Genomic DNA, 13,995 nt, shown 5'->3' on the forward strand with positions numbered 1-13,995 from the left:
AAAGGTGATAACTCTGCTTCAGCAGCATCAAGCAGATCCAAGCAGAGGCAGAGCTTACCAATGATTTCCAAACCAGACGTGCAAACCAAGCAACTGCTTTCCAAACAAGCCATGAACAAGGCCGAAAAAGCTGAAGTACTCGAAACTTTGTTCAACAAGGTCTCTTTTCAATTCTTGCTTACTATTAATTTCTGATTCTTTTTCTTTTCAGAATTCTTACTAATCAAGATTCTTTCTGTTCAATGTTCAGATCACTCATCTTTTCGGTGTTCTTGGTTATGGTGGCTTATGCTTCCTTTTAGGGACAAGTAAGTGTTATTATCTTTGAATAAATTAATTCGTAGTTGAATTATTTGTTCACTTTGAATGTATTATGATTGCATGCATTGATATCAGGACCCCAATACATTCCCAATGTATATTGCTTGTCCTACTTCTTCTTTGTTCCTCTTCGTTGGATGTACTATAAGACCAAGAAATGGCATTACTACTTACTGGTGATAATTCTCCCTTTTAGCATGTTAAAGTAATAATGTCCTATATACTCTATATTAAATTCTTCTAATTGTTCGTTTCATGTTTCAGGATTTTTGCTATTATGCAAATACGATTTTCTTGGTTCATCTTCTCTTCTATCCTAGGAACGAAAAGCTTTTCATGGTTTGCTTTTCTTTTGCCGAGGGGCCGTTAGCTTGGGCTTTGATTGTATGGCGCTGTAGCTTGGTTTTCAGTTCTATTGATAAAATTCTCAGCGTGCTTCTTCATCTTTTACCTGGTAAATAGACTCTCACTGTTCTGTTGATATATAATGTGCTTGTTTCTGCAAGATGGTACGTAGTACTTCATAATGAGCTTTAAATATGACACATATCTGAATTATCATCTTTATTTACCCAGTACATTGTGATCATAAGCAATTTTACAATTTCTTGATTAGTGGAACGGCTTAGATATCGCATGTTCAACCATTTTTAATATATGCAAACACTGAATTGAATGCTTAAATCGTGACAGCCATGTTAAATTTATGCTTCATATTGTACCGTTCTTTGCTTTATGATGACTTTAACTCTATTGTTCTTTTCAGGAATTGCTTTCTTTACCATTAGGTGGTGGAATCCTGCTACCTTTGAAGCTATGCATCGAGAAGGATCTCTTGAAGGATATACATGGCCTTATATTTGGACGTGGATGTTTCTTGTACCCTTTGCAGCTTACATTCTGTGGCAGCTTCTGTACCTCCTCATTGTTAATGTCTTGTGCCGACAACGGCTTTTAAGAGATCCTGAAGTCATGACTTCCTACAGGTAATCAATGATCATACACATACTTCTTTCCCTTTTTTCAGTTCATAATAGGAGGGAGAGGGACGACAATAGATAGAGTCGATATTAGTTGATTAATTATAGATGTTATCTCTCTCTGAGAGTCCATAAAATCACATCTGCTACCTTTTCAATAGCATTTCTGATGAGGTTAAAACATCAAACTTCATTTTTCTTTCACATTGTTGACTTCAACCTTTTACAGGGAACTCTCAAAAAAAGCTAAGAAGGCAAACAATGTATGGTGGCGCTTAAGCGGGTTGCTTGGGGATCGAAATCGCTTGCTGATGTACATTGTTCTTCAAGGCATATTTACCATTGCAACCATGGCACTGACTGTCCCCATATTCTTCTCATATGAATTGCATGCATGCTTCCAAATAATCAAGCTTGCTGTATCAGTATGGAATGGAGGAAGTTTTCTGTTAGAAGTAATGCCTAGGCAGGCAATTCTTAAGGAGAAAAATAAATCAGAGCTAAAACCTTTCCAAGGTCAAATGGACCAACCAATGACCAAGGTCAAGTGATGGAGAGTTCAACAATGCTTGTTCTTGAGACATCTGATTGACTTACTCAACTAATATCCATGTCTTTTGTTCTGATTGAGGTTCTATTTGTTTGATCTAATCCGTAGTGTTAAGTATACAAATTCGAGTAGGTGGAGTTGTAAATGCATATTACTCTTTCTTTTCTCATGCAAGCATTCCATAAAATGGATACTTGTAAAACAATTATGAGTTTGAATTCCATTTGAATATTTTAATACAGTTACGAGTTTGCTATAATGCAGAGTTCACACTGAATTTGCAATTTAACTAAAATGTATCGACTTTGCAAGCTGAGACATCTTATTTCATTGTCTCAAAACAACAATTGTAATATTTACTAACTCAAACTGCGTCTTCGTCCAAATCCAGCTATGAGATTGCAGCAGTATTAACTCCCGTGAGGGAGAATTTTGCCGTCCATTATGGTCTGATCCAGCTCGAGAGCTTAGTCTTTGAAATTGCGCAAAGATCTAGAGGATACCCGGTTCATTTTGTAGATCATACAATTTGTGATAGGTACATACATAGAATCACATCCTATTAAAACAATACATTTACTTTTTACTCTAGTAATAAACTCTATTAGAACTCATAATTTATGTCATATATATGAAAATTAGTCTCAAAATTCATTGATAGAAAAAATGAAAGTCTCATAATTCATCCCATATTTATATTTTAAGTTGATGAACAATTGTGTGAGGTAAACTTTACGAAAATATGTAAAATAACATTGCAATGAAACTCAATAAAAGTAGAATGATCATCATAATGGCCTGAAATTTCAACAAGAGAAGCTTAGCATCTAGTTCCTTAACATGTTCATGCAACTTGATCATATCAACCTCAATGCTTCTTTGCCATATGTTTTCACCAACAGATACATTTTGTACAAGTCCTTCAGGACCATCTGAGCTCCATGCTGCCATTTTTCTATTTACCAAACCCTATATATAAAAAATGGATCAAATTTTAGCATAACAAATACTTCATTTGGCAAAAGAGGTTTTATGATAAGCTCTCTCCAGAGTTTTCAATATAATTCAAAATTTAGTTTTTTTTTCCTATTCGCAAATTTCATGGGTGTTGGACTCCTACTATTTCGTGGGGTGAATAGACGATTTTTTAAAAAAATTTCACCCCTGACTCAAGGTCCTGGATACGCCATTGGGTCGACTTATAGATTTATCAATTTTCACACACTATGTGTATATGTAAATGATTAAATTTGCACCCCTGACTCAAGGTCCTGGATACGCCATTGGGTTGACTTATAGATTTATCAATTTTCACACACTATGTGTATATGTAAATGATTTTTTGACCAACATTTATTAATCCTCCGGTTCTTAGACGAAGGGGCGTAATCCGGTATTCAGCCGTGAGATAAGTTTAGTTTTTTTAGTGATATAAGAAATTACACACGTTAGTAGTGTTTATATAGTGAATGTGTATCTCTAATGAGGTACATAATTACGTGAACGAAGTATGCACTAGAGAAGAAAAATATATATTTTATGATTTGGAAATGTTAAATTAAATAATTAATTTAATCATTATTAGAAAGTGTTTTTTTGACCCCAAGTTTTGTTAAAATATTTTCAAACGTAATCTAAAATATTCCAGTGTACAATCTAAAATAGTTTGGTATGCAATCTAATATATTTTGGTATTTGATCTAAGATATATTTTGGTACTCAATATAATATATTTTTGTACTCAGTATGATATATTTTGATACTCAGTTTGAGATATTTTTGTACTAGATTTAATATGTGAATTACTTGTACCCAAAGTTTATCACATGAATTTTCTCTATAAATAGAGAGGTCACATAGTTCATTCCACACATCAAAAAATATTCTGAAACTTTGAATCATTTTCTTCTCTCCCTCATAAACTTGTGTTGACGAGTCTTTCTTCTTTTCATCTTTTTTTTTGTTCCCTCAAAATTAAGAGCGCATAGTCCATTCGATAATTTATGTCCCTTCGAAATAAGTAGTATTTTTAAGATCATAGCTCCTTTTGAGGTATATTGTCCCTTCGAAAATTAAGAACGATCTTAATTATATATTCGTCAATTCTTGGAGAAATTAGAGGTTAGAATGGTGGTAGCACCATATTTGAGTGGTTGAAATATCGTATTGATATTTAAAGATATTAAATGTTAGAATGGTGGTAACACATATTTGAGTGGACATATTTGAGAGGTCACAATATTATAGTAGAATGGTCATAGTACCATAATTGATTTGTTTTATCATGGAGGCTTATCGTGAAGACGACGTGGTTGATAGTCACGTCTTTCACAATTTTGGACAGTGCCACGAAATATAGCGACATAGTCGTGATTCAAACCTAGTAACAACTTCGATAGATGAAAATTCTTTTTCAAAATAGACATCGAAATCTAAATACAATTGTTTGGAAATCCAAAACCAACAATTTTAAGATGCGATGGTTTCAAGCACAGACAAAAGCACACACATTCTAGTCATCTGTGCCTCGAGTATGTGCATCTATACAAACTAATTTTTTTTTACATTAGGCACAAAAAGCCACTTATTTTATATGTATGCATTGATTTCATCTATTTTTGTTAAAAATAAATAAATAAATAAAAAAGTTACATTGTTTCAAATGTTTGATTTCATGTATCCTCTGTACTTCAAAATCTTACTTGCGTTTCGAAGTGGTTGGTTGCAAGATAAGGCATTGATATTAAAACTATCTACCTTGTCTTAATCTACAAAGAATGGAGTAATTAATTAGCCAATAAATACTTACCTGCTCTCCAAATTGAGGGTTTTTGTGTCGCAAATAACGATCCAACCCATGTTTGATAGTTGCCAGTTTTTTCAGAGTTCACATTCTTGGATCGTAATGGAGTCAAAATACCCGGTTTCAAATTTGGATATGAAAAAAAAAAAAAAAAACTGTTCCTTTGTTATCGACAAGTTAAGAACAACATCACCCACGTATTCCAACCGCTCATAAGATAAGTCATTTTCAGCACCGTAAGTGCTATGTGTGAAAGCCTCTTCCAATAAGTGCTTATTCTTAAACTCATCCTATGATTGCTTCCACTTTATTGAACGGGGCGGAGAAATGTTGTTGTTGATGGTGGTTGTGTCTTCTTTTTCTTGTTTAGGAGATAGTTCTTCTTTGTCATCGTGTTGTTGGTGTCTTCTTTCTCTTGCTTAGGAGATGCTAGTGTAAATTCTAAGCGGCATGGTTGTAGAATTTGTCTTCTCTCTCACAAACAACAACACACTGCGCACCATGGAAGGAGCTCAAGCATACAAAGAGCAAGAAGAAGCATTTCTCATCCAAACACATGCACTCTAAATAGACAACAAAGAAGAACTATCTCCTAAGCAAGAGAAAGAAGACACCAACAACACGATGACAAAGAAGAATTATCTCCTAAACAAGAAAAAGAAGACACAACCACCATCAACAACAACATTTCTCTGCCCCGTTGAATAGTGGAAGCAATCATAGGATATGAGTTTAAGAATAAGCACTTATTGGAAGAGGCTTTCAGACGTAGCACTTACAGTGCTGAAAATGAGTTATCTTATGAGTAGTTGGAATATGTGGGTGATGCTGTTCTTAACTTGTTGATAGAAAATGAAAAACTTTTTTCATATCCAAATTTGAAACCGTGTATTTTGACTCCATTACGATCCAAGAATGTGGACTCTGAAAAAACTGGCACTTGTGGCAATCAAACATGGGTTGGATCGTTATTTGCCACACAAAAAGCTTCAACTTAGAGAGCAAGTAAATATTTATTGGCTAATTATTGTTTATTCATCCTAATTTCTCCATTATTTGTAGATTAGGCTTCCAATTCCGGGCATTCAACTGGTATGGACAAATCATTTGCGGATGAATTCAACGAGTGCTTTGGATGTTCTGAACAAAGAAAGGTCTAATGAGAACTTCTTTTTGGTAAGTCACCTTATCCATTAATTTTTCCTTTCTTTCCCTCTTCTAATGAAAGCGGGGTTGGGGGAGCATATCAACAATATCTAAACTTTGTTTTACAAGTATCTATTTTAGGGAATGCTTGCATGAAAAAAGAAAAAGAGTAATATGCATTTACAACTCCATCTACTCAAATTTGTATTCTTAGCACTGCTCAATCAGAACAAAAGAAATGGATATTAGTTGAGTCAGGGCCGGCCTTGAGGGGGTGCAAATAGCTCAACCGAGCTGGGCCTCCCCCAAGGATGGGCCTCAAAAAAAAAATTATACCCAGTAGTATACTATCCTGCAATAAAGGGGGTGCAAACAGCGCATGACTTTTGATTGTTTTGTGCAGGTTTAATTTTCCTCTTGCTTTTGGTGTTAGGTGGGGATTCCTCATGTATACGGTAGTTATTTTCACCTATGGGTGTACCGCATATATACGACACGTTGTATTTATCTTTTAAAAAATATAAATAGAGCATTGCTCTTTTAAAAAAAATACGTTTTGATTTTATCACTGGCCTCTTTTCATTCCCAGAGCCGAGCCTCCGAATTCTCAGGGACGGCCCTGAGTTGAGTAAGTCAATCAGATGTCCCGAGAACAGCATTGTTGAACTCTCCATCACTTGATCTTGGTCATCGGTCCATTTAACCTTGGGCAGATTTCATATCTGATTTATTTTTCGCCATAAGAATTGCCTCCTAGGCTTCCAACAGAAAATTTCCTCCATTCCATACTCATACAGAAAGCTTAATTATTTGGAAGAATGCATACAATTCATATGACAAGAACATGGGGACAGTCAGTGCCATGATTACAATGGTAAATATGCCTTGAAAAACGATGTACATCAGCAAGCGATTTTGATCCCCAAGCAACCCACTTAAGCGCCACCATACATTGTTTGCTTTCTTAGCTTTTCTTGAGATCAGTTCCCTGTAAAACATTGAAGTCAACAATGTGAAAGAAAAGTGAAGTGCATAAACTAATTTGATGTTTTAACCCTCATCAGAAATTCTATTGAAATAGTAGCAAATATGATTTTAAGGACTCTCAGAGAGATAACATCTATAATTAAGCAGTATGTTTTATTTGCTACTATTTATCATTAATGCTATTGTTGTAATGATATTAATATTCTACTAGTTTGTCAAAGACATGTATTAAGACTGACCATATTTAAGTTAACTAAAATGAGACTAATAAGTTTGGATGCATTTATAAAAGTATTTAGTGGTCAAAGATACATTAAAGTTACCTAAGTCAGTTTGTTTATATACAAGCCATTTTTATAGTGAGTATAAAGACGAACAATATAGTACCTATCTCGACTCTATCTATTGTCGTCCTGAACTGAAAAAAGGGAAGGAAGTATGTGTGTGAGTGTGATCATTGATTACCTGTAGGAAGTCATGACTTCAGGATCTCTTAAAAGCCGTTGTCGGCACAAGACATTAACAATGAGGAGGTATAGAAGCTGCCACAGAATGTAAGCTGCTAAGGGTACCAGAAACATCCATTATCTTCAACATAAGGTCATGTATCTCCTTGAACAGATCTCTCTGGATGCATAGCTTCAAAGGTGGCAGAATTCCACCACCTAATGGTAAAGAAAGCAATTCCTGAAAAGAACCATAGAGTTAAAGCCATAATAAAGCAAAGAACGGTTCAATATGAAACATAAATTGAACAGAAGAATCTTGATTAGTAATTATTCTGAAAACAAAAAAGAATCAGAAATTGATTGGAAGCAAGAATTAAAAAGAGACCTTGTTCATGGCTTGTTTGGAAAGCAATTGCTTGGTTTGCACGTCTTGTTTGCAAATCTTTGGTTTCATTGGGAAATTTCTTTTTGTAACAGTTTGGGAAATTTATCAAACCTTTACTTGTTATAACAGAAAAAGTGAATCGAAGTTTACGATAGAACTAGTTTTACACATATGCAACAAGCTAAAAGGCTAAACCATTCAAATCTGTATAACAAACTATATTGACAAACTTAACTGACTAGTATGTTAAAGGAATTTATACTTCCACTCCTCTCAAGTGGAATGAAATACTAATCATTACAAGCTTGAAATACACGTACAACGTAGCAAAAGGACCTATTTTAAAAAGAGATACATTTAGTTAAAAAAATTAAAAAAAATAAAACTATAAATTATCAATTTTTCGAGTAAAAAATAAATAGCTTTATTGAATTGGAAAAATAAAACTTTTTTTGGGGTTTTCAATCGGAGATAATCCAGTCCATGGCGTATCGGCTATTAAATGTGGAAACCTTCTAAAATCATGCATACTCTGTAGAGTGAATTCCCAGCAAATGGAATTTCTATAAAATGAGTTGCATGTATGACACCCATAGCAAATGGAATTTCTATGAAATGGCGTCTACTATACATGCAATTCATTTCATAGAATTTGACGCGAATGGGTGCATAAGAATTTGTAAAAGAACCGGGAACCAGTTCCCGCGAACCAATTCACGGTTCTCTACCTACCCCAGCGAATCATGTTACTATGATATAGAAGACGGAGGGTGCTTCTATTTGTAAAGCAGAGATTGATGAACATAGTAGGAAAATGGGTGGAAGTTGAAGTTTCATGCGCCTTTCTGACAACGTTTTGACCAATGAAATTAGTTCTTAGTTAAAATTCTGCTAATTATCTCAAGACTCAAATGGCTGTGAAGACACACTTCAATAAAAATAGTTAACAATGATTCTATGATGTAAAAACTTACACACCTTTATTCCTTTAAAGACCAATGAAATCACTATAAAAGAAAGTATACACCTCATAGTACATTATTATTATCTTCATCAATGTTTCATTGCTATCATACTATTATTAGCCCTTGGCATTCCTATTGACGTGGATGAGGATGATGAAGACATGCCAGATTTATCAAACTCCTCTTTGTCCTCATGGAAGACCTTATTAAGAACTTCTTGTAGCTCCGCGTATCGTCTGCGCTTCACTTGTCGATCTTCGGGACTGTCATGACCCATGCATGCGAGCTGCGATAGGTCATCGGCATCCATGATCTTGTTCAACACTTCCGAGCAACGAGGGAAGAACCGTTTCCCCAACTCCACTGCTCAAGATGACAAAAAAATCAAAATAAAATATAAGCATCAATTTGCAAAATTTAACAAATAAATGGTAACCGATATCTAACGTATAATGAAAACTGGTCCCTATATCAATTCTTTTCGAACCGAACCAGATAGATACAAGTAAAGAAAGAAAAATAGAATGGAAACATTTTAGAGATTTAAATACAATGGTTGATAAGAATTACTTTGAGCCTTCGACCTTTAAGAAAGTTCTCAAATAAAACGAAAGATCGGAAACATGTATGTATTACCTGCTCTAGACAACGCCTTCATCCGAATTAGATGCTCCTCTTTTATTTTAAATGGTGCCTCATTCAAGTCCATAGTTGTCCTCTGGCAACCACCCAAATTCGGAGTAAATTCAGATGTGCCATCAATTGGATTGATATCCATCACAACCTTTGCTTCCATCGGAAACAAAAGTTTTGCTAGTCCAACTGAAAAACAATGAATCGTCAGTTGATCAACATTTATTATGAAATTCGGGAGTAACATATGTCAGGGCGACACAAATGTTGATTCAACATTTATCGAAAAAAAGAAAATAAATCGAAAAATATGAACATGTAAGAAAATACCTCGGTTTTCTAGGTACAACAATTTCATACGTAAATCATCCCCTGCCTTAGCAAGAGAAAGAGATGCCTCACCATGTAAAGGCTCCCTTCTCTCAGCTTGCTCCAATATCTCGATACACAATCGATCATTCGAAGAAACCTTTCCTTCCTCAGTAGATTTATAATAATCCACAGCTTTCGTACTACGCTTTGAAATTTGAAGAGCTTTTCTGCCATCGAAAGTGAGTTCAGAAGGTTGAGCTCCCTTCGTTAACAAAGATACAATAATTTTCGGCTCTTTTCTCTTCGCAGCAACGTGTAGCAAGCTATAGCCCCTAAGATTTTTATGATTTACATCGGCAAGTCCAAGATCAAGAAGCTCAGTAGTGGTTTTGACATCACAATAAGCAACAGCATAGTGAAGTGCATGAGCCTCATCTAGAGTAGTGTGTCCTTCTTTCAAAAGCAACCTTACTAATTCTACATCATCTGAATCTAAAGCTCTATGTATTCTGGTGACATGTTTGTCTAGAAGATTTACGGTTTCATACATGTCTAAGCCGAGTTGTTTGCGTTTGTATATTACTTGTTTCACTACAGGTTGAGGCAGTGATTTTTCAAGAGTGGTTATATCAACATTAGATTCAACTATTATCTCTGTACATCTTGTTAGTAGTTTATCACATGTTTCACCACAAATGTTTGCCATAGAAAAAACCACCAACATGTCATCTATTGCCATTTTGTCAAGAATGTCTAGTAGATGATCCTGCAAGTAATCAAATCAACTGTCAATAAATTGTTTTAAGATTATTTTAATAAACTATATGAAATTAAATTAACTGAAAGGTCACAAGTTCAAGTCTCGAAAACAGCCTCTTGTGTAAAAAACAGGGTAAGACCGCGTACAATAAAGCAAAATGGTGAGACCCCATGCAGGACCCTGCCTAGTTTTAGTGCACGGGGCAGCCCCTATGAAATTACTTTAACTTTCTTTCATCTTTTATTATTAAAATAGCATCTATAAGTGCTTAATTCTTACCTGATAAAGAGCAAGCAATTCAGAAATTTGAAAGGTGAATGAAGCATAGAGAAGTTGAAGCATGAAATCAACAACAGGCCAACAACCAAAGTGTAAACAATCATCATCCACACAAACACAAACATCTTTAGCAGACAAATGATGATTATCAACTCTCCCACTATACAAATAACGCAGAACAACGTTAAGCGCTTCAAACCCAACATCATAATCCTTAGCCACTTCCTTCAGTTGCAGCGTCGTTTCTTTCTTTCCCTTAAAAACATCCTTAAAGAAACTACTCCTCGCAGACAAAATGCACCGGTGCACAGAAACTTCTCGACCATCTCTGGCAATGATCTTTGCATCGGAAAAGAAGTCAAACGCTGTATCATTTAGTATTGAAGCTATATTGTCTGATAGACGGATCGGTGGTTGTGTGATTGTGATGATATCTTGTGAAGTAGTGATAGCTGAATTTGGTGCTGTTGTGCAGCATAACTCACTAGCACTGCCAGTGTTGTTGCTGATTTCATTTGAATATTCAGAGAATCCACTTCTCAAGTACATCATTACTACTATTAGATATATATAAGATGAGTTGTATACGTATTAAGAGAATGAGCAAGGGTCCTTAATTATATACTCCTACTAGAAGAGAGAGAGAGTGTGTATGTGGGCGCGTGAGAGATGTACTATGTGTGTCGGACACTGGGACATGCTTGATTCGAGAAGTGTCTGTGTGCTTAAGTAAGTGGATAATTGTTGTTCTTTAATAGCTGCTGTGAATCTGTCATCATCATTCATCATTTGATTTGGATTATGTGTTTTTGTGTGTTTGTGTGTGTTGTTGTTAACTTGCATTTCATCATTCATTTTGCTTAGATCACAACCGATAGCTTTGGAACTTGCACGTACGTGCACTTGGTCAGCTGATAAGTGTCTCTTTCGCATTAGAATGGATCTCCCACCGCTTGTTTTGATTTTCTTTTAAGCTGTATTTGGTTTGGAAGAGAGAAATAAGTTGGAGGGGTATTTGGTAATTTCCTGGTTTTATATAGAAGAGAAAGTTTGGTCAACAAAAGTTTATCTATCTAACCCAAAATTAGGTTCGGATACATCAACTTTTATTAATTCAATTTTTTCACATCATATGTATTCAATAACCATTTTACAACTTCCTTTTATTTTAGGAGCGGCGATGCCATATATCCCGAGGAAAAAAATCATGAAGAAGTCGCGAAACATCATTGAGCCAATTAAATTTGTCCATTTTCGCAAATCACTGGAGGTGTTGTTTTGATATTTTTTTTTTAAGAAGCGGTCTCTCCAGTAAATGAAAAATCCAAAGGATATCATGCTGCCACGTTATTTGAGAAACCGTTGCGATGCCATTTTGCTATAATAATCATTTCGTTTTAGGAGATTTCATGACTTCCTTTTTCTTAGAGAACTATTTTCACAACTTAAGATGTAGTTTTATTTTTATTTTAAAGTCAAACTAACTCACTAAAATTAATACCGGCGTGAATCAAATGTGATATCTTGATAGGAGTACATTCAAATGTCTCAAGCCAACAGTGGCGGATCTTAGTATAGACCCATGGGAGCCATGGCATCCCCTAAGTTTTCAATATATATATTATATTAAGCATATTATGTTTATTAATTTTTGGTTGTTGCAGTGGAAAGGTAGTCTAAAAATCTCTCAATGGTCGCGTTCGAAACTTACGTCTTCTTCTTTTTACATATTTCTCTTGTATTTTTACATATTCTATTCAAAAAAAACTTACCACTAGGAGGTAATTATTTTTTCTATTTTCTAAAATCGTTTAATATATATTTCATAGTGGTTTGGGACCCCAACAAATTTACTCAAAATCCCCACTGCAAGCCAGCAAAATGAGTTGTATTTTATATTATATGGTACGATTTCCTACCTTTGGTGAGGGACTCACTCACCCAAACTTTTTTTGGGTCCAATCTCACCCATAATACTTTTCAATTTAGAGATTTGGCCCAGAACAGAAAGTGATCTTTTGGATTGTACCAGAAAAAGTGATATTTTGGAGTAGAGTCGAATTCTTCCGTGGTACGTTAGGCAGTTAGAGTTGCATTAATTAATGGCTTTTGGGACAAAGATGGCCATCAAAAGTCAGAGGATGAAGCTAATAGAAGCTCATGACGATGGCCATGACCACCGGTTTGTTTCCTTCTTAACTTGTAGATGCATATCCAATTTCTTAACTATTAAGGTATTCGTACATATGATTTTTTGCTATTATTTGTACAACTTTGTCTTTCTACTCTCTAAAAGTTGCATTTTGGTTGCATATATTAATGGTTTGGTATATCATAACTCAAAACACCTATTTTAAATGAAGAGTGAATTGAACACAAAAAACTGCATTCATAATGACGTAAAGTGGAAGGAAAGTTGTGGTTATATATTGAAGATGTGTATGCTAACTGCTTTTATAGTAACAAAGCCTACGTGTAATGTTTGAAGGTCGGCAAAACGATTGACCTTTGTTGAGTATGACTCATAGGCACAGAACAAGGTCAATAGACGAGGGAGTTGAGCTAGCGCAGCATTGCAAAGCTCCCTTCATCCATGCCCTTGTGTTTGGCCTAGACGTGTGTTAGGTCTAATTGTTTGTGGTGGGGGGCAGCTATAATGTGAGGGCGATAGTCCCCGCGCGGTACAATTTAGATGTATTATTGTAATTTGGACGGTAGTATTATACATATAATCTTGTAACATTGTAAATCTCAATTCACTCAAGTAGTATACAGAACTACCGCTACTCGGTAGTCGTAGAGGTAAGTACACTTGATCGAACTTCATAAACAAATAATTGCATTTCATTGTTTGTAATTTGAGTTTCTGAAAAATGTTATGAACACTCTCTATCTAACACTCAATTTCATATTAGGTGAAACACGTGTAGGTCTAACACTTTCCAAAGTGTAGTACTCACATGAATTTCACCAAATAAAAGAATAAGTGTTAGAGAGAGTGTTAGAAAGAGTGTTTATAGCACTCCTCTTTACTCATCCTATCTAAATATATTTCTATTTTGAAATTTATTTGTCCTTTTAAGTATATACATTTTAAATTGTCCATTGAACTAATCATGTCCTAATTAAATATTGTCAGAAATAGATGAAGTGCAAGTTGCTTTTAATTTTAATCAAAGCAATTTGCTGATAAGGATTGGCCAATGTTTATGCACAAATTGTGCATATGATTAAAATAAATTGTTTAAACAATTCAACAGTTATCTATTGCAGAAAATGCAGCCACCTAATAGTATACTAAGAGCCGAAAATTGTGAAAATCAGAATAAGGATTACAATCCAATGAGATGGCCTAGCCACAATACGTTTTAAAATACAAAAATTTCACTGAACAAATAAGAACTGTAGAAGAAAAAAAAATACTT

At 34.8% G+C, this 13,995-nt stretch overlaps 2 protein-coding genes and 1 pseudogene across 2 annotated transcripts in view; 2 read left to right on the top strand and 1 right to left on the bottom strand.

Moving 5' to 3' along the window:
- Positions 1–2,092, top strand: part of LOC146945893 (glycerophosphocholine acyltransferase 1-like) — a 2,104-nt gene extending 12 nt beyond the window's left edge. Inside the window, exons 1-6 of the mRNA XM_085748113.1 lie at positions 1–159; positions 251–308; positions 397–497; positions 586–775; positions 1,088–1,307; positions 1,531–2,092. The exon at positions 1–159 is cut by the window's left edge and continues 12 nt beyond it. Coding sequence (XP_085604239.1) covers positions 1–159; positions 251–308; positions 397–497; positions 586–775; positions 1,088–1,307; positions 1,531–1,852 — 1,050 coding nt within the window. The 3' untranslated portion in view covers positions 1,853–2,092. The remainder of the gene's footprint in view (positions 160–250; positions 309–396; positions 498–585; positions 776–1,087; positions 1,308–1,530) is intronic.
- A 2,511-nt stretch (positions 2,093–4,603) lies between these two features.
- On the top strand, positions 4,604–6,052 carry LOC146945894 (ribonuclease 3-like protein 3; annotated as a pseudogene).
- Positions 6,053–8,584: 2,532 nt separating this feature from the next.
- On the bottom strand, positions 8,585–11,192 carry NPR1 (regulatory protein (NPR1)). The gene is made up of 4 exons (XM_085744177.1): positions 10,571–11,192; positions 9,550–10,297; positions 9,223–9,408; positions 8,585–8,949 (listed from the first exon to the last, which is right to left on the bottom strand). The coding sequence occupies exons 1-4, from the start codon at positions 11,120–11,122 to the stop codon at positions 8,675–8,677; spliced, it is 1,761 nt and encodes a 586-aa protein (XP_085600303.1). The 5' UTR covers positions 11,123–11,192; the 3' UTR covers positions 8,585–8,674.
- Positions 11,193–13,995: the final 2,803 nt, after the last annotated feature.

Source organism: Medicago sativa, chromosome 2, assembly GCF_051527215.1.
Source record: "Medicago sativa cultivar Bolivia chromosome 2, Bolivia_mono, whole genome shotgun sequence".
In the NCBI taxonomy this organism is placed as follows: Eukaryota; Viridiplantae; Streptophyta; class Magnoliopsida; order Fabales; family Fabaceae; genus Medicago; species Medicago sativa.